General features: G+C 37.5%; 2 protein-coding genes across 4 annotated transcripts in view; one reads left to right on the top strand and one right to left on the bottom strand.

Moving 5' to 3' along the window:
• The window catches only part of LOC111327852 (ATP-binding cassette sub-family A member 2), a 31039-nt gene extending 20701 nt beyond the window's left edge, over positions 1–10338 (bottom strand). The window contains exons 1-12 of the mRNA XM_022932148.2: positions 9998–10338; positions 9745–9838; positions 8366–8477; positions 6959–7104; positions 6480–6598; positions 5712–5912; positions 5204–5296; positions 3730–3828; positions 3371–3433; positions 2370–2714; positions 1143–1348; positions 363–586 (exon numbers count right to left, since the gene is read on the bottom strand). Of these exons, the coding sequence (XP_022787883.1) occupies positions 363–586; positions 1143–1348; positions 2370–2714; positions 3371–3433; positions 3730–3828; positions 5204–5296; positions 5712–5912; positions 6480–6598; positions 6959–7104; positions 8366–8477; positions 9745–9838; positions 9998–10063 (1768 nt within the window). The 5' untranslated portion in view covers positions 10064–10338. The remainder of the gene's footprint in view (positions 1–362; positions 587–1142; positions 1349–2369; positions 2715–3370; positions 3434–3729; positions 3829–5203; positions 5297–5711; positions 5913–6479; positions 6599–6958; positions 7105–8365; positions 8478–9744; positions 9839–9997) is intronic.
• An 80-nt stretch (positions 10339–10418) lies between these two features.
• LOC111327864 (general transcription factor IIH subunit 4) overlaps positions 10419–18429 on the top strand; it is a 27765-nt gene continuing 19754 nt past the window's right edge. For 2 of the 3 annotated variants that reach the window (XR_016000690.1, XM_088758812.1), the window contains exons 1-2: positions 10419–10580; positions 15091–15195. Coding sequence is in view for 2 of the 3 variants with exons in the window: in XM_088758812.1 (XP_088614938.1) it covers positions 10441–10580; positions 15091–15195 (245 nt within the window). In the remaining variant the exon portion in view is untranslated. The remainder of the gene's footprint in view (positions 10581–15090; positions 15196–18429) is intronic. The other variant, XM_088758813.1, reaches the window with a different exon arrangement.

Here is an 18429-nt window from a genome sequence, read left to right as displayed (position 1 = left end):
ACGTTTTCTTATTAAGTTTGTAATAGGCTTTATTTATTTATAGAGGGTAGCACTCAATAGCTAGAAGCTAATGAAATTGTGGCCCTCAGAACACCCACCTATACCACTCCAGGGGAGGACATCCATCACACAGTAATCTCGTGCGTGGGAAATTAACGTCTCCTACCCCTAACCCTGCAGGAGACAGGACCTACGGTTTATTCGTCCTTATCCGAGACGACTAGAATACCTATCCATTTCTTTATATTATAGAAAAGTAGCAAATCCTCCTCAGTTTTTTTAAAACCATGAGTATTGGTCCGGCCGGGGCTCGAATCCTCGACCTCTCGCACAACACAAGAAAACGTATGAGCTGAACTAACCTGCAACGACTTTAGAAGTGTCTCCATTCTTGGAGTTATTAATATTTAGGGCAAAATTCAGCAGAGATCTCTCATCTTTGAAACCTTTGAAGATGTTAAGGTTGAGATGTGAAGCCATTTCCAACCACAGGCGAGCCACACTGTCAATAGCGTCGAGTTGAGTGATCAATGGGTTTGTGTTATCGCAACTGCGGGTTAACAGCTCATCAAGTCCTTTGTACTGTCTGGAAAGTCAGATACATAAAATTTATTACATGAATGTAATGCAACTGAAGTTTTCTTGAGTCGTTCACGGCTCAAAATTCAGTCCAAAGGTGAGAGTAAAGAAAGAATTAGAACAACGTCTATGATAACGGAAATCAGCAGAACCGAGTTTTTCCAGTCGTAGCAGTACCATAAATATCATTCAAATAGAGTATATTCTTATTTTGGTTTTATCACCTGAGTTGATAATGTTAATTGGCCACGGTAAAGAGTTTTAAAGCTGACGTTTCGAGCGTCAGCCCTTCGTCAGAACGTTAGCCCTTCGCTCTGACGAAGGGCTAACGCTAGAAACGTGAGCTTTGAACCTCTTGACGGTGGCCAACTTACATTATCAACTCAGTTGAAAAAAACCAAAATTACCTTGTTACTCCCACCGACTTAGCACCACAGTTTCTTTAAAAACTTACCCCCTTTATAGCTATTGTAGTCGTGATATATGAAATGAAAACATCTTCAAAGGTTGTGTTCAAGAGTATACACAGTTAATGTTTGGAAGGCCTCTTTGATTATAATCACCTGAAGTTGTCACTAGGTTTATGCCCTGTAAGGTTGTAAGCCTTGTTGTCATATCGTTGAAGACATTTATGTTGGTTGTTCAACATAAGTCCTAGGTAGTACTGCGAGTTATTTTGCCGTAACACGCCGCGAATCCTTTTCGACGTGTTCAACCATTGCTCGGCTAGATGTATCAGTTTTTCTATGTCTGAAAATGTTCTGTTTGCCTGTGAAAATAGAACATGAATGGTACGTGATTTCAAGAAGTAATCTCAATTTTTCGATGATCAGATGAAAAATAATCTAACGTTAAAACACATTTGTTTCTATGCGACCTTCACATCCGTCTCGTAAAGAAAGCCCATATCCATTTCATATATAAAGAAAAAGGAAAAATAAATTGATTTCGAACAGTGTGAACGCTAAGAAATAGATGTCTATATCTACTCAATCAAACGGTAAGAGTTAAATTTTACCATTTGGTTCCTTATATTTTCTGGAATTCATGTAGTTTTCCTGAGGTTTTTGTCCTAGTAGTGTAATGCTTAACCTCCTCTCTCTTTCCCAGCGATTTTATTCTTCATTTTTCCTATAAAGATCGCTACAGTATCCATTTCTACTCTAGGGCCCAGTTGCATGTTCAAGGAGCGGATAACGCTATCCAACGAATAAACCGCTATTCAGCGGATAAGTGTTAACAAAACAAACTGCGCTATCCACCGAATAGAGATTTATCCAGTAGATAATGTTACTCGTCCTTCTAACAACCAGAGCCTTGTTAAATAGAGGAACTGCCGGTAAGATTTTGAGGAATTACCAAATACACGTACAACGAACATCCCTCAGTCATCAATCTCGAGGGCGAAGAGGCTGGATCTTTCAATCCGGGTGCAACGAGCTAATTACTCGGCTATCGCCTCTCTCACACGATAGCGCCTAAAAATACTGCGTTCCCCAGCAAAACAACACAGGGCCTGCGAGCAAGCTCTCATAATATGAGCGCTGCTTTAGCCTTTTACACCCAAGTTCCTGACACTGTTCTTCATATATTTCTTATGGTACGAAAAAGGAGAATTTGTCTAACAATCGGGAGCTTGTTAAACTTGCGATCATGTTTGATTCAGGGGTGATACCCCTAGAAGAAATTAGATGCTTATCATTCTTATGGGTTACAGTATTAAGAGCATCTTCACGAGCAGCGCTTCCTTGCATGCTAAACAGAAAAAGCCACAGATAGTGTCGAGTCACCTTTTCGATGATTGTATCAGCCGCAGTACCATTAGGGGAGTACAGTATTTTCGGATTGTGAAGCAAGAGGTACAGCATGAGACGCATGGCTCGGGTTTTACAAGCCTTGGTACGGCAACGGTAATCATACATGTGGTCTATCACTTTCTTTTCGGGTTGAGCATCAGGATCTGGGCCGCAGATGATTGGGCCGAGATTCTTCCACATCTCTCGTAGGTAAATTTTGTTCTTCTCCCACCTGGTCTTGTTTTGGAGATGATGTGTGAAGGAGAGATTGACACGCAACAACTGCGCAAGCTCCACTCCCTCTTGTACCAAGTGCACAAACTCGGTCAAATTCTTCAACTGAAAATTGAAACACACCGAGATGAAAAACACAATGTTTTACAAGCAGGACTGCACATATTGCTGAATGAAGAGTTTTGCATGCCCACAAAGTTTGGTTTTGTTCAAAAGATATCGAATTCATACCAAATGGAACAGTTTTTAATCGAGTGTCGAAGACCAAAACCACTGTAACAGTAATAAAAGCGACCAATCATAACAAACAAAATAAAGCATTATCAGTAGTCAATGAGAACTCGGAGTGAGAACGAGCAAACTGCTTGAAGCGGGGTAAAATGCAGTTTTGTATCTTAGTCTCTTAAGTGATTAAGAGAAAAGCTACCAACAAAAAATCTCACTCAGCATCTCAATTTGACCTCAAAGATCAAATTTTTAAATTGAAGACAGAGCACACACAGCCTCTGTTATAGCATTCCATGTGTTGTTGTTGTTGTTTTTTTTTTCCTGACATCTTTCTGAGCTATCAAGAAAAGACAATATTTTTGGCTTTAGCTTCCAGGCAAATCTTAACCCAAGACTTTGGAATTATAACTTCAGGTTACAACATGAATTCAACTGTTTGAAAAAAAAAAATACTCTTTTCAAACTTATAAATAAAAGAGTCAACTACTTCTTGAGACAATCAAGTAACAATTTCTGACAAGAATAAACCTTACATCTCCTTGCAGTTTTGTGTATGACTTGTTGTAATCCTTCAGGTCTTCACGGGTTACATTAAGCTAAAAGGTAAAACCATCACATTACATTCAATTTGGTATACATCATAAATGACTGATTTCACTGTTCATCAATATTACATTTAAAGTAATTGACAAAATGAAACATTGACTGGAGTTAACTTTTTAATGTAAAACATTTATTAACTCACCATTAATAATATATTTTTTTTAATAACAATCATCTTAATCATATGACTCATCCAGCCCAGCACTCACACAATCTCATAGAAAACCATAGTGAAAGCTGATGTGAGTGGGGCCAAACAGGTTAAGATGAGCCAGGAAGGGAAGCCCACCTTCTGCATAACAGCTGTGTGGTCCACATGATGCTGAAGATAGCCAGCTAGCAGCTGTGCCTGCAGTGGTGTTAGGTGACATAACTGTTCAAGTGCTTTCTAAAAACAACCAAATATATCAGGTTATTTAAAAGGGAGCAACTTCAGAATACCCGTCCACATCATTTACATATGTCTGGAGGCTTTGAAGAATGAGGCATAACTCAATAGATGCTATTCTTATTCAATGACATGGAAATGATGTGGCCTGGTATTCTGAAGTTTAGCCTTTAAAAGTCATAGTTGTAGTAAGTAGGATAAATATTGTAAGAAATATACAACTTTCTTTAGAGACAGTCATGTTTCGGCATGCTTATGCCATCTTCAATCAATGAGTAACTGAATGCGAGTAATTATATAACAGACAAGTAGATGAATAAAATATTTTCAGTATGATGTAATACAAAAGCGGGTACTAATTACAGCGTGACAACAAACATGAAATTAAAGGTGTGAACTAAAATGCTAGAAAAGAAGTTTTTTATAAAAATAAGATCAAACCTGAGTTTAACAAACAATTACAGCATTATAACACTTTTCTAGCATTTTAGTTCACACCTTTAATTTCATGTTTGTTGTCACGCTGTAATTAGTACCCGCTTTTGTATTACATCATACAGTAACTGTAAATATTTTATTCATCTACTTTTCTGTTATATAATTACTCACGTTCAGTTACTCATTGATTGAAGATGGCATATAGGCATGCCAAAACATGTCTCTACAAAAAGTTGTATATTTCTTACATTATTTGAAAGTACTGAGTAATTCTACTTGCAAGCTATTGCTATGCTTGTTTGTCAAGCAAAAAGACATTTTCATGTAACATAGCTTAATTAAAACTTTTTCCACACATCCCACCCCCTCACAAAGTTTAATTCTGAATTGGTATAAAGTATACCTTCAACAGATTACTTTTATTCATTGGCAGCCTCACTTTTTTGCAAGGAACAAAGGAAGAGCAATAAGAAAGGGGAAGAAGAAGAACCTGAAAGGCATGTCATCCCATCTGATAAAAATAAAAAATTATTAAAGGGATGTTTAATTCAAACACCCACATAACCTGGACAAAGATTATTAATTGTAACCTCAAGGTAAACTTTTCTACAAAAAATGCCATACATTTTGCAATTATGTTCAAAAATGCATACAGTCACAAAATAGGCAGGTTTGATGAGGTTTCGTCAAACCAAGTGAATGTTCATGGATTTGACAATGTTGGCAAATTTTTTGGAAATTCGTCAAAGTGAAATTAGCTCAGCAGCTTTAATGATTTGACAAAATTTCATTGAATCTACCATTTTCATTACTACATGCATTTCTGGACGAGTTTGCAGCATATAGTGTATGTCATACTGATCATCATTTCTTTCTTCCCAACTGTGAGGAAAAGGGAGCATGTAAACATCAATTCTTAAAAGCACAAGTTATATACCTTTTGATTGGAACTTTTGAGTATCAACACTTTCTCAAGCTCAGTAGTATTACATGACGAAGCATTCAGTGGCATGTTAGGGGAATCAGAAGACTAAGTGAGAGAAGCAACATGAAAACATCAGATATATGTGAGTAAATATGCTGGGTGGCTAAGTAGTTGACTCACCCACTGACACTGACTCAGGGACAGTTGAGTGATTGGTCCCTGACTCACTGCCTCACTGCCCGCTCACTCACTAACTGATTGCTTAACTTACTGTCCAACTGACTGACTGTGACCCACTGACATACTCAATTTCAGACTCACACACAATAAATTAACTGACAAATGGCTGACTGATTGAATGGCCAACTGATCTCAATCAACTTATTTGCTAATTGACTCGCTGAGTGCTTATCAATGACTGGAAGAAAGATTGACTTCCTGACTGACTGACTGACTGACTGACTGGATGGATTGTTTAAAAATGATGGATTGACCAATTGCAGATTACAAAGTTACTTACAGCTGCATATGGACGGGCAGATGGCATTGTAAAAGGATTCATAAGCTTGCTCGTAGTACCGAACAGAAGGAGACTAATAAGGCCTGGTCCAGAAGGAGGTTTGAGCGGTAAGAATCCACTGTTACTGTACTTGGAATTGTTGTATAGTTGAAGTGACTGCTTGAAAAGCTCCTTTCTATGAGTACTGATGAAGTTTGCCAGCTATAAAGTCAAACATGCACATGATCAATAAATAACACTTCTGCAATGTGAGATTTAGGTGGACTTGAGGGCTGAAAATGTGTTTTACACTATGCTTCCTGAAGAGATTAACATTTATCGAATAACTTTTCCCTAAAATATCTAATATACATACAGGTAATGAAAATACTCAAACTTATCATGCAGGTGAAGGTTATTATAATCTTGATCTAATACCAAATAATTATCATTATTAAAAGCTACATCATTGGATAATGCAATTCAAGACTTTTTATTGGCATAGCCATTATGGTATATCAGCCAATATACCATAATCTGCAAATATGACAAGCATACATGTCAGCTTAAAATTGAAAGGGAGCTAAAAATTTAATAGAATTTAATAACTTAACATTTTAATAAAACAATTATTCCACTCGCTCTTGTTGGATATGAGATGATTATAGCCAACTTGGTGCTATGCGCCTAGTTGGCTATCTATCATCTCATATCCAACGCGCGCTCAAGGAATAATTGTTAATTAGTTATCTACAAAGAAATATACACAGCAACTTGAAAAGAACCCACCTCTCTTGAATTAACTGTTGTGTTAAGTAACCCTTCTGCCACTGTTGGTGCGATAGACATGTTCTGCATCAACTGCTGAATTACATCTGGATCAGTAAGAATTTCCCTTACTGTGAAGTCTACAAGGCACAAAAGGAAAAAACTGTTACTTTAATTTATGACAAGTGTACTCAGTTGATTAATCAGAGCAATCCTAACCATTGATATGACTTGTACTCTTGATTACAAATTTATAATTGCTCAAATTGATGATGATAGATTTTTTTCCTTCAATCCAACATTAAAGTGGAGTCTTCAAATGGTATTGATCAAGTTGTTTATTCTTGCATGGATTGAAACCTTGCTATTATTATTATTATTATTATTATTAATTTGTTTGCAATTGTTCTAATAAAAGAAACTTTGTTCAGACCTTGTCTTACTAGTTCAAGGTAAAATTTAATCAATACAGTTGTCCAGTAATGAATGAAGGTACTCACTATCAACATTCTGAGCATGTGAAATTAGCTTTTTGAGGTTCTTCTGAAAGTTTTCATAATCCTGAGGCAGTGTTTTCAAGTCATCTGCAGTGGACAGACCAGGAGATGAGAGAATTTCTGCAATATGATCCAGAACAGCACCAATACTGAAAGAAAACAAAAGCAACCCATAGAGAAAATAGTAAGAAAAGTAATATGTAATTTGCATATAACCTTCTGCTTTTACTGTTTTCTCTCCTGAGACCTTTATTCTTAACAGCTAACAACTAAATTTAGCATAAAACCAACATTAAACTGGTATGGATAATTCTTGTTAGTGGGAAGTTTAATTCAGTTTGAGTTCATCCCAGTTTCAGTGGTGTGAGATGACCAGGAGTATGGGCACTACTCCTCCCTGGATAGATTATGACTCTACAAGCGAAGTCTACCACAGAATAACCCCTCCCCCACCCTTTGTCAGACATCCCTTACAATTTTCCAGTACCTATATTCACCATCATGGACAGACAGGAATTGTGAAAGAAGAAAGCCTTGTTCAAGGTTATTGTGTAAATAACTAGTCTGTGGACATTGGCTCACACTCAGATCATTTGACCTAGAGTAGAGTGCACTACCCACAAAACCACTATATTTATTTAATAACTTGTGATATGTGCCTTAGGTGCTAAGCTACCAGTAAGGCTTGCCTTAATAAAAATGACATTATTGTTAAGGGAGATGTCAATACAGATTACAACTTAAAAGTCATTGTTTATCCCTGGAGGGACTCTTTTAAAAAAGTGCCAGAATTATTTCTTGGAAATTATACAATTTGTCTATCCATGTAGAGGATACAGAAGGAATAGGAAACATAGTCGCTCAATTATCAGTGCACTAAAATTTAGATTAAAAGCTTGGGTTTTAAAGGCCTAATGGGTATAGTCAGGTTGTTATACATGTCAAGGCCGTGTTCTAAGAAAAAGTGACCCACTGCTCTGAAACTTTGAAATCCAGGGTGCCTAGCATATGTTTTTATGTGAGAAAAACTAAAATTTCCAAGTTGCCCCAGAGTGAAATTAAGGTGCCAGGGGCCACCAGGCGCTGCTAGACTACAGCCCTGCATGTGCTTTTGAGAAGGACACTTTACTCTTACATTCCCTTAGAGTGACCATAATCTAATTTCTCCTTCTAGCAATACTGCTGAATTATTCACTGAGATCAGGAGAATAAAGAAAATGATTGTTAACTTAAGAAGATTAGATTGTTAAACAAATTCTCCTGGTCAGTATTAAAAGAAACATATATAAAAGGGTATAAAGAATATGGATATTGATATTTGGGTGTAAATGGTTGACACCCTGTAATCTGTAACAGGCTAGTGCGGTGTCCAAAGGACACTTCATACATATACTGTACAAAGTCATGTACCTTGCATTGGGATGTAATGGGAAGCCATGCTCATCTTTATCTCTATTATTACAAAACTGCTGAAGCAGAGGGATGATTCCTGATGAAGGAAGGGCTCTTACTGGAAATACCTCTGTATAGAAAAAAATACACACAATATGTTAGAATATTGATGATTGTGGTTTGGTTGGGAAGCTGTGCTTTTTACAGACACAGATTCAAGACAATGAATTTCGTAGATATACTTTATATCATGATGGGAGATAGCTGGGTAGGGGATAAATTCAAATCTGGCATGATGGGACTGACCATTTAAATAGGGGACTAATACCTTTGCAGGCTTGACACTAACTTGTCAACTTATATTGCTAGCTGAGTGGCTGGTGACATCTTAGATGTTAAAATAATTTCAGTTTGTTTACTAGCCAAACTAACTGGTGGAAATCGAAAACCACTAGCCAAAACTGAATTTCCATTTCATGTTGAGCCCTGCCTTTGATGGCAATTATAGACTGATTTGGATTATAAGCTACAAATTGTGTTGTGTATTGCAATACATAGTGTTGCTATTGCAAGGACATCTCTTGTTGCTCACTTGCATTGTAAAATTTACTTTCCAAAGGGAAAGTAAAATAACTAAATAAAATTAATGTTGATCATGACACAAGGACTGCGCGGTGAGTAAACTATCTCGACACAGTTCATGATCAGTTGAAAGAAAAGAGTCATTTGATCTGTGAATACTCTACAACTATGGCCTATTATCATTGTTAGCTAAAACGAAAAAGTCCTGGAGGGGATTACTGACAATGGGTTGAGATAACAAAAAAAAAAAACAAAAACAAAAAACCAAAAAAAAAAATGAACAAACAAAAAATCCCTATTCAAACCAAGCTATGTGAAAAATAGATTTAATAAACTGTAACCAGGAAACAAACAACGTATTCTACACTCCCTAACGTTTTACTAATTTCTCTCCTTTCTATTTGTAACTTAAAATTAAGTTTTTCTCTCATTTTGAGCCATTCCCATCTTTATTTTATTTCTCATTGTTTGTATTACTCTCAACCAGTTTTATTACACTTAGGCATAAATCACGTGCTCAAATAAAATTCTTGATAAATGTAAAATTTATGTAATTCGTGAAGAAAACAAAAATCACAATATTTAATATTTAACACCTGGTAGGTCTCAATATTAATTTTTTCTAAAATATTTTTCATTCTGTTACAAGTTTAAGTTCCACTTAACGTATGTTGTAGTTCCTTTATAATGTAAAGGTAAATACATTAAAACGCACGAGAAATAAAAGCCAAGTGTTCAATAATCGGTACACGCAAGCTTTCAACATGATATTGACGTAACATATATAAATTATTGTAGTTCAATTTTATACGCACCTTCAGGAACGAAATCGGGATCTCGCCGGAAACGAATTCCCATCAAAATAAGGAATAAAACGAGAGGCTTAAGGACTTCAATCAGTACAGTAAACTGATGAACAAAGCAAAAAAAAGAGCAAAAAATTTAAAATGAGACAAGCCCTTGCCCCTATAGCTTCATTGAAAGTAAAATGTGCAAAGTTACAACACGAGTTGTTTTCAACAAAGGTTTATTGTAAGAAATTCTGAACACAATTTATATAAAACTCACCGGAGCCCGCTTTTTCAAAGTGAAATTTTTCCAAAGCAAAAGCTTCAGCTGTAGTCCGAATCCCATGCCTGGTCTGATCGCGAAAAAGCTCAAGAGCACAAAATTTCTTTCAGATGTAAACAAGAAACCGATGTAAATATTTTTCGGTGCGTGCAGCAAAACGTCAACACAACCTATAAATGCTTTTTACTGGACATTCTGTTTTCCAAAACCCAGCGAAGTTCGTTAAGAACACCTTGAAAACAGATCTATGATACCAGCCACCAAATAAAAGTGTTGACGAGAAATTTGCAAGCCGGTTTCTATCACGAGTATCTCTCATCAGATGATGATGTAAAGAAAGGTAGGCGCATTCTTTATAAGGTGCTCCAGCTGATGACAAGAAAAGGTCCAAACAGAGTTAGCGTCCAGTCCTTTTAGTCCGATACTCGATCTCAACTAACATGGCGTCTGCGAAACTAGCTGGGCCGTCCTCTTTCCGACATTTACAATGCAGAGATCTTCACCAGTATTTGGGAAGTTTACCGTCTGGTACATTGGACAGATTATACAATCACCCAGCGATTTGCCTAGCAGTTTTCAGGTGGGTGCAGAGCATTTAATTACAGGCACGTGTCTATTCATATTAACAAATTATTGTAAATATAACGTCGACCTTAAGACAGGCCCGGGTTGTTCGTAGGGTAGATAACTTTATCCGCTGGGTAAATCCCTATCCGTTGGATAGCAAAGTAGGTTTTGCTGATATCTAACCGCTGGATAGCGATTTATCCGTCGGATAGCGCCATCTGCCCTCTCAACAACTGGGACCTTAAGAATGATAAAAATTATAATTATGATAATAATGATGATGATAATATCGTCATTACTGGGGCAGATCCAAGGGTGGGTCGGTGGTTCAGTCGAACACCCTAAACTCAAGTGAAGACATTTGAAAGCGGTTGTGGTTTCTGATGAAGAACTTTAGTGGAGTCATTTCTAAAAACAGCAATTGTTTCAAAGGCATGACGAAACTAGCCTGTATAGCAGGCATATAAAGGGAAGAGGGTGGGGGAGGAGGAAGATTGGCAAAAAAAAAAAAAAGATGTTTTGCCAATCTTCCTCCTCCCCCACCCCCTCCCCTTTATATGCCTGCTGCGCAGGCTATGAAGAAACCTACAATTATCCCATAAAACTTAAATGTCAACATTTTCCCAGGAGAGCATAATTATGCTCCCTGACCCTCTAGGATAGTCCACCTTAAGCAAACATTTTTTCAAACCCTCAAATGGAATTATTGTACGTGCAAGAGCTTGCTGGCATGAGCACAGAAAAAGAAGCGCTAAGTACTTAATGTGACAGCGTGATGCTGTTAGTGAGTTTTCGTAGGTGCTTACCAATACTTGGCTGTGTAGCTGTGCGATGCGGTTCCAGTCGAGGCCCACAAGTTGACCCTTGCTCACCATAGAGTCTCTAGTAGCTCAGTGGTTAGAGCATCCGACTAGATCACGGAGGGTCGTGGGTTCAAGTCCCATCTGGGGGTCGGATTTTTTCTATTACACTAAAAATTGTTTCATCTTTATAAGTACTTTTTGAACTTAGAAAAGAGAAATCATGTTCAAAAAAAAACATCAGAAATTGGTAATTAGCAGCGCTGTAACAACAGACCCATACCAAATACTTTCCGGACAAAAAAACTTTTACTAAAACTTTTTCAGAACAAAAGTGGTAGACATGGATTTTATCAAGTCTTTTCTAAACAATTTAAGTATATAGACAGACAGACAGACAGACAGACATCTTATATTTATACAGGATAGCCCCTTCAGTGTAGTAAACACTGGTATCAACGGGGGTCCTGTTACCCACCCATCCCACCCCAGGGGAGGACATCCATCACACAGTAATCTCGTGCGTGGGAAATTAACGTCTCCTGCCCCTAACCCTGCAGGAGACGGGACCTCCATTTATTCGTCCCTATCCGAGAAGACTAGAATATCTAACCATTTCTTGATGTTAAAGAAAGGAAGCATATTCTTCTCAGTTAATTTTTAAGACCCTGAGTGTTGGTCCGGCCGGTATTGAACTCTCGACCTCCCGCACAGAAGTCCGGCGCTCTCCCAATTGAGCTAACCAGGCGGCGGTATAAAAGTATATAGAAATTATCTGAAGAAGAAAAACTATTGTGTAAAGGCCAGATCACCATAGATGAATGCAAAAGGATTTTAGAAACTTTTCAAAACAACAAGTCTCCAGGAAATGACAGAATCCCAGTTGAATTCTACAAAAACCGCACATTGGGATCTTATTTGTCAACCGTTCATCAATTGTGTTAATGAGTCCTTCGTAAAGGAAGAAATGTCCAATTCCCAAAACCAAGCTGTCATTACTCTAATAGAAAAACAAGTGAAAGATTGCACACTAATAGAAAATTGGAGACCCATCTCTCTGTTTAATGTTGATGCTAAAATAACCTTGAAAGTAATTGCTTCAAGAATTAAAAATGTTTTACCCTATATCATTCATAACAATCAAACTGGTTGCGTCAAAGAGCGTTATATTGGTGAGACAGTAAGATCGATTCTTGACATCATGGATTTCACAGAGAAAGTAAATATACCTGGTGTGATGATATTTATTGATTTTCGCACAGTGTTTGACACTTTAGAGTGGAACTTTTTGTTTAACTGTCTAGATGCCTTTAATTTAATTTTGGCCATGAATTTAAGCAATGGACAAGTACTTTTTATAAAAATATTCAAAGTTGTGAGATAAATAATGGCATGTCTTCTGAATACTTTAATCTTACACATGGAGTTAGGCAAGGTGACCCTTTATCTCCTTATCTCTTTCTTTTAGCAGTTTAGACCTTAGCAATTGCCATTAGGGAAAACAAGGAAATAAAAGGAATTGTCATCGATAAACAAGAGACCAAATTATTACAATATGCCAATGATACTACAGCGGTTCTCTCTGATACAGAGTCAGCCCATAAACTTTTTCAATTGTTAGACAAATTTTGAGAAGTTTCAGATTTAAAGGTAAATAGTTCAAAGACAGAGGGACTCTGGATAGGATCTTTAAAAGAAAGTGAAATGAAACCACTTGGAATCAAATGGCCACAAGATCCCATAAAAACCCAGGGGATCTTCTTCTCGTACAATATAAAATTGCTCTATCTGAAGAACTTCATGGAAAAACTTGACAAGATAAAAAAATTATTAATATTTGGTCTTCTAGAGGATTATGCCTTTATGGAAAGGTGACTATAATTAAATCTTTGCTTCTGCCAAAGGTTGTGTAAGTGGCATCTTTGTTACCTACCCCTGAAAATGTAATAAAAGAATTAAACCATTTGATTTACAACTTTTTATGGAAAGGAAAAGACAAAGTAACAAGAAAATCTGCGATAAATGATTATGAAGGAGAAGGCATCAAAATGGTTGATATTGAAAGTATGATTATCTCTCCATCTCACCTGGCTGAAAAGAATCTTTGGCGATAATTCTGGCGCATGGAAAAATTATTTAGAATATCTTTTAAAAGATTAACAGGTGGTCTGTTTCTTTTTAATTGCAACTATAACATCAAAGACTTAACTATCAGTTCTCAATTCTACATACAGTTATTGAAATGGTGGTCTGAATTTCGGAAAGAAATGTGGTTGAGACTAATTGGCTTTACCGAAGTTGGAATAATCAGGAAATTAGAATAAACAACAAACCAGTCTTTTATAAAAGGTACTTTAATTATGGAATTCAGACAGTGGGAGACCTGCATTTGGATCTTAACAATATCGATTCTTATGAATTAATTGCAAAACACCTAAAGAGGATGAATTTTCTTTTTTTTATTACTCTCTTTTTGTCAGTAAAAAGGCTTGCTTTCCAAATAACACAAGAAAATTTAAGTGTGAATTTAATTTAACCGATGAGGCACTGAAAAAAGCCTTTTCTCCTCCCCATTCAGTTGCTTTTGAGCCATATGTCAAGGCTTTCCAGTTCAAAGTATTGAACTCTATACTTTACACGAATTCAAAATTACACAAAATCAGGTATATTGTAGATGATCTATGTTCTTTCTGCAAACACAAATCAGAAACAATACAGCATTTCTTTTATGATTGCTCTTATTCAATTTCTTTCTGGAAAGATTTGAATTATATTACTTATCTTGACAAAACAGCAGATACATCTTAATTTGAAGGATATATTAATCAGTCTTTTAACACCAGAACTTCCCTTACTTAACTATCTGTTACTTATAGGAAAAATTTATCTATGGGCGTGTAGAAGGATTAAAGAACTTCCAAGTATACGAGGTTTTCAATCAAAAGTCAAATTAAAGCATGAGACTAAAAAATATATCTATACAAAAAATAATAATTTAGATTATGTTTAGGAAGAAGTGGCATTTTGAAATACTAGAGGTAGTTGAATAATTTAGAATATGTCGGGCTAAAACAGGTGTGACTTTGCCATGTAAACTTGTCCGTGAGTGTGTGTACATGAGTGAGTGTGAATTAGCTGTGTTATACCGTAGGTCCTGTTTATTATGTTTAGTGCAGCAGTTAAGTATTGTAATGAAAGTTGTGTAAATGGTTGTGTGCAATGCAATAAAAAAAAAAAATTTTCCAAACCCTCTCTCAGCAAATCCTGGATCAGCTTCAGCATTGACGATGATGATAATAATCATCATCATCATCATCATCATCATCATCATCATAATAAAAGACAATAATAATAATAATAATAATAATAATAATAAAAACAGAAGGACAATGATGATAAGTCTGATGTTGAAGTTCAAGTTTAGCCCCTTCCCAAGGAGATACAATTATATAGGCACAAAACAACAAAAATCAACTTTGCAAAAATTTAAAGAATCTTTCCCACTAAAAGAGAAAAGAGAGGTTTTGGGTGCTTTGAATCTGTAGGCACCAAAGGTGTGAACCTCTGCAGACATGTCTTAAGGAGCATGGATAAAAATCAGAAAATGTTCAGAAATAAGGCTTGAAAGATGCCATTTTGTGTATTTTGAAAGGAAATTTTATGCAGTTTAGACTGACACAACTATTCACAACTTTATGGGGTATGCTGCCATGTTTATCATAGGGAATTACCAGAACTTGCAAAACAATTTGTGATGAGGACTTTATTTGCTGATCAGCCTGTACCAGAAACCTTGGTAGCTGCATGGGTCAAAACAGACTACCAGAAGTAAGTTGTTGCATCTACCCATAATTCTTACAATCATGAATATAATTCCAAGTCAATTGACTACTTCTAAAACTAAAGATGATTTAAACTGACCCTCTGGTGAACAGACAAACCCACTGACTGACAGGTTGACAGATGGATAGATGATCATGGATTGAGAGACAGTTAGAGATACAGATGGACAAACAGACAGTTCAGGGCAAACCAACAGATAGATGATTCAGATACAATGAATATATGAAGTTCATATATTTTGAACTGCGGTTATAGATACGTGTGATGCACGATCCTCGCAGTAGAGAGCGCTATTTATGCAATAGCGAAAATCAGACCTGAAAAAAATCAGTCCTGTACGGGATTGGAACCACTGACCTCTGCGATACTAGTGCAGCGCTCTACCAATTGAGCTAACAAGCCAACTGGGAGCAGGCCATTAAGTTGATTCGTAATAAACCCGTGATGATAAATCAGATACAATGAATAGATCGTTTTCACTCACGTGACCAAAACCCTGACAACTGTTTCCACACTGCCATATTTGTGTACAGATATCGCATATCACCCTGGGTTGTACACAAATATGGCGACCGGAAATGATGTGACGTCACGTGAAAACGATCTATATATGAAGTTCATATATTTTGAACTGCGGTTATAGATACGTATGATGCACGATCCTCACAGTAGATAGCGCTATTTATGCAATAGCGTAAATCAGACCTGAAAAAAATCAGGCCTGTACGGGATTCGAACCACTGACCTCTGCAATACTAGTGCAGCACTCTACCAACACATAAATAGTGCTCTCTACTGTGAGGATCGTGCATCATACGTATAGATAGATGATTGTATATAAAGTTGACTCCCAATAACTCCAAATTCCTGCTAACTCAAACCTTGTGCTAGCTCAAACAAAAATCTATTCTGCCTGGATTTCTGTCCTACATTTACTGCAATTTTACCTTCATTACTCAAACCTCCTGCTAACTCGAAGCAATTCTTGTTTCCTTCCACCAGGTCATTTTCTGTCTATTTTTACCCTCAATAACTCAAACCACATCAAACTACATCTGTCAATATGTAACAAATCAAAACAAACAGTGCACTGCTGTCCAAAACATTCCATTTGTTTTAAAGCAGCCATATAATCTTTGTCCTATTTTGCATTGCACAAAACATGTCAGTTCAAGTCACATTTCATTGGTTTAACTACAGTTGCTTTCAACTTGAACCTTTTTCAATTTCCCTTGATGGTTTGAGTCATTTGGAGTCAACTGTACAGTTAATATTTTTCATGTTTATCACCACATTCCAGTACACTTGTTTACACTGAAAAAAAAACAACAACAATAAAAGAAACAAGTCCATGTGGTAAACTTCTGCTTGATCTAATAATTCTTGCACATCCATGTCTTATTCTCCTTAACTCCCAGGATCTGATTGTTAATTCTCCTCTCTAACTGTCACACATTTTCTTGTAAATAAGTCACCAGAAGATGGGGTTAGATCAAGATGAAAACTTCTACTTGATAATTTTGAGTATTCTCATTACCTGTTTTATAAAGGAGGGGGACATTGGAGCCTATTACAAAACCGCAAATGTAACGTTCTGGAGTTCGCTTATACAGCTCGCTTACAGTTCGCTTACAGCTCCTTTAGTTGTTCGTTTTCCTAGATTGTATCACACCCCGTTCTCACTTTACCATGCATAATAAATACTCTAGTAAACGTCTCCTGGGGCCTTGGGCGTGGGCTTGGAGGCCTGGACACTACACCTCCTCCCTTTTCTTTAGTGAGGCTTGAAGTCTCTGTAAATTGTTTCCCACGTAGACGTTCTGGCTCGTACTGATCTCCGGGGTTCCGATGGCGCGATTGTCGGTCCCCTGTGTGTCTTTTGCATGACTATATTTCCTTCTCCAGGAACCTCCCCTACTTCAATATGGAGGTTCGTTGGTCGCCTGTTCATCGGTTCTTGTTCTTTGTCTCAATCCAAATTGTCATGCTCCTCCTTTCCAGCATACTTGAGTACCTTACAGTGCGAAGAATTGCGGGATTTGACCTCCTTTCCTCTCTTCACAGTGATCATGCTCCCTTTTATTCCAACGACTGCATATGGTCGTGGATCATAGGGCGGGGTCAACGTGTTACCCCTATTCTGTTTCAAAAGGACACGGTCACCAATTTTGATCGAGCTTTGTGATGTGTGTCTCCACTCATCAGCATAAGCTTTCATTTGCTTCTTCTTTCTCTCCTCTCTTTCACGGATTAGTTCATGGCATTGTTCTTCCTGGGGAACGACCCTTTCTGGCAGTTTTCTTCTTATCTCTCTCCCGAACATAAGCTTGTCGGGACTCTCTCTCGTCACAGGATGGGGTGTGGCACGATAGTTGCCAACCGTCCTTTGGATCTCTTGTTTAAATGCTTTCCCCTCAATCTTGGCAACCCTCGCGCTCTTTTTGACCATCTGGATGAATCGTTCGACGTCACCATTTGCCTCTGCCCATCCGGGTGTGACTTTCCTGTGCCTGAACCCTTGTTCTTGGGCATATTTTGCAAATTTGGACCCATTAAATGGGGGGCTGTTATCTGTCTTCACCTCTTCTGGAATTCCATAAGTAGTGAAAACAAGTGTGAGCTGGGGAATTACAGCCTCTGCGGAGGTACTTGTGACAAATTCTACGACAGGATACCTTGAATACTGGTCCCAGAACACTAAAGCCATGTCCTTATTTGGAAAAGGTCCCACAAAATCCACACTGATCTTCTTCCACAGACCTGTTGGTAGCTCCGACATTTGGAGTGGCTCTCTGGTGTGGCAAGGGATGGTAGCTTGACAAGCTAGGCAATTCCCAACGTGCTTTTCGACCATCCTATCGATTCCGGGAAACCAAACATGGGCACGAAGCAGTTGTTTCGTACGAACGATGCCCTGGTCACCCTCATGAGCAATTTTCACCATAGTTTCTCTGAATTCTCGAGGGACTAGGATTCTTTCACCCCGTAGGACAAGACCGTCAGCCACAGCCAATTCATCGTAAATATTGAAGTACGCTTTCATGTCTTGGTTCCTGTGGTCGATCTTCCTCTCCCATATACAGGTGATTAACCTTTTTAGTTCCTCATCGTTTTCCGTTGCCTTTACCAGGTCCTCTTTGCTGATAGCCCGGGGAATGTCACTTGCGACCACGAAATTCATGTACTGCTTGACATCCTTGGTAGTGCCTAGTTCCCTTC

Source organism: Stylophora pistillata, chromosome 4 (genome assembly GCF_964205215.1).
Source record: "Stylophora pistillata chromosome 4, jaStyPist1.2, whole genome shotgun sequence".
Lineage (NCBI taxonomy): Eukaryota > Metazoa > Cnidaria > Anthozoa > Scleractinia > Pocilloporidae > Stylophora > Stylophora pistillata.
This window is presented reverse-complemented; position numbering and strand designations above follow the sequence as displayed.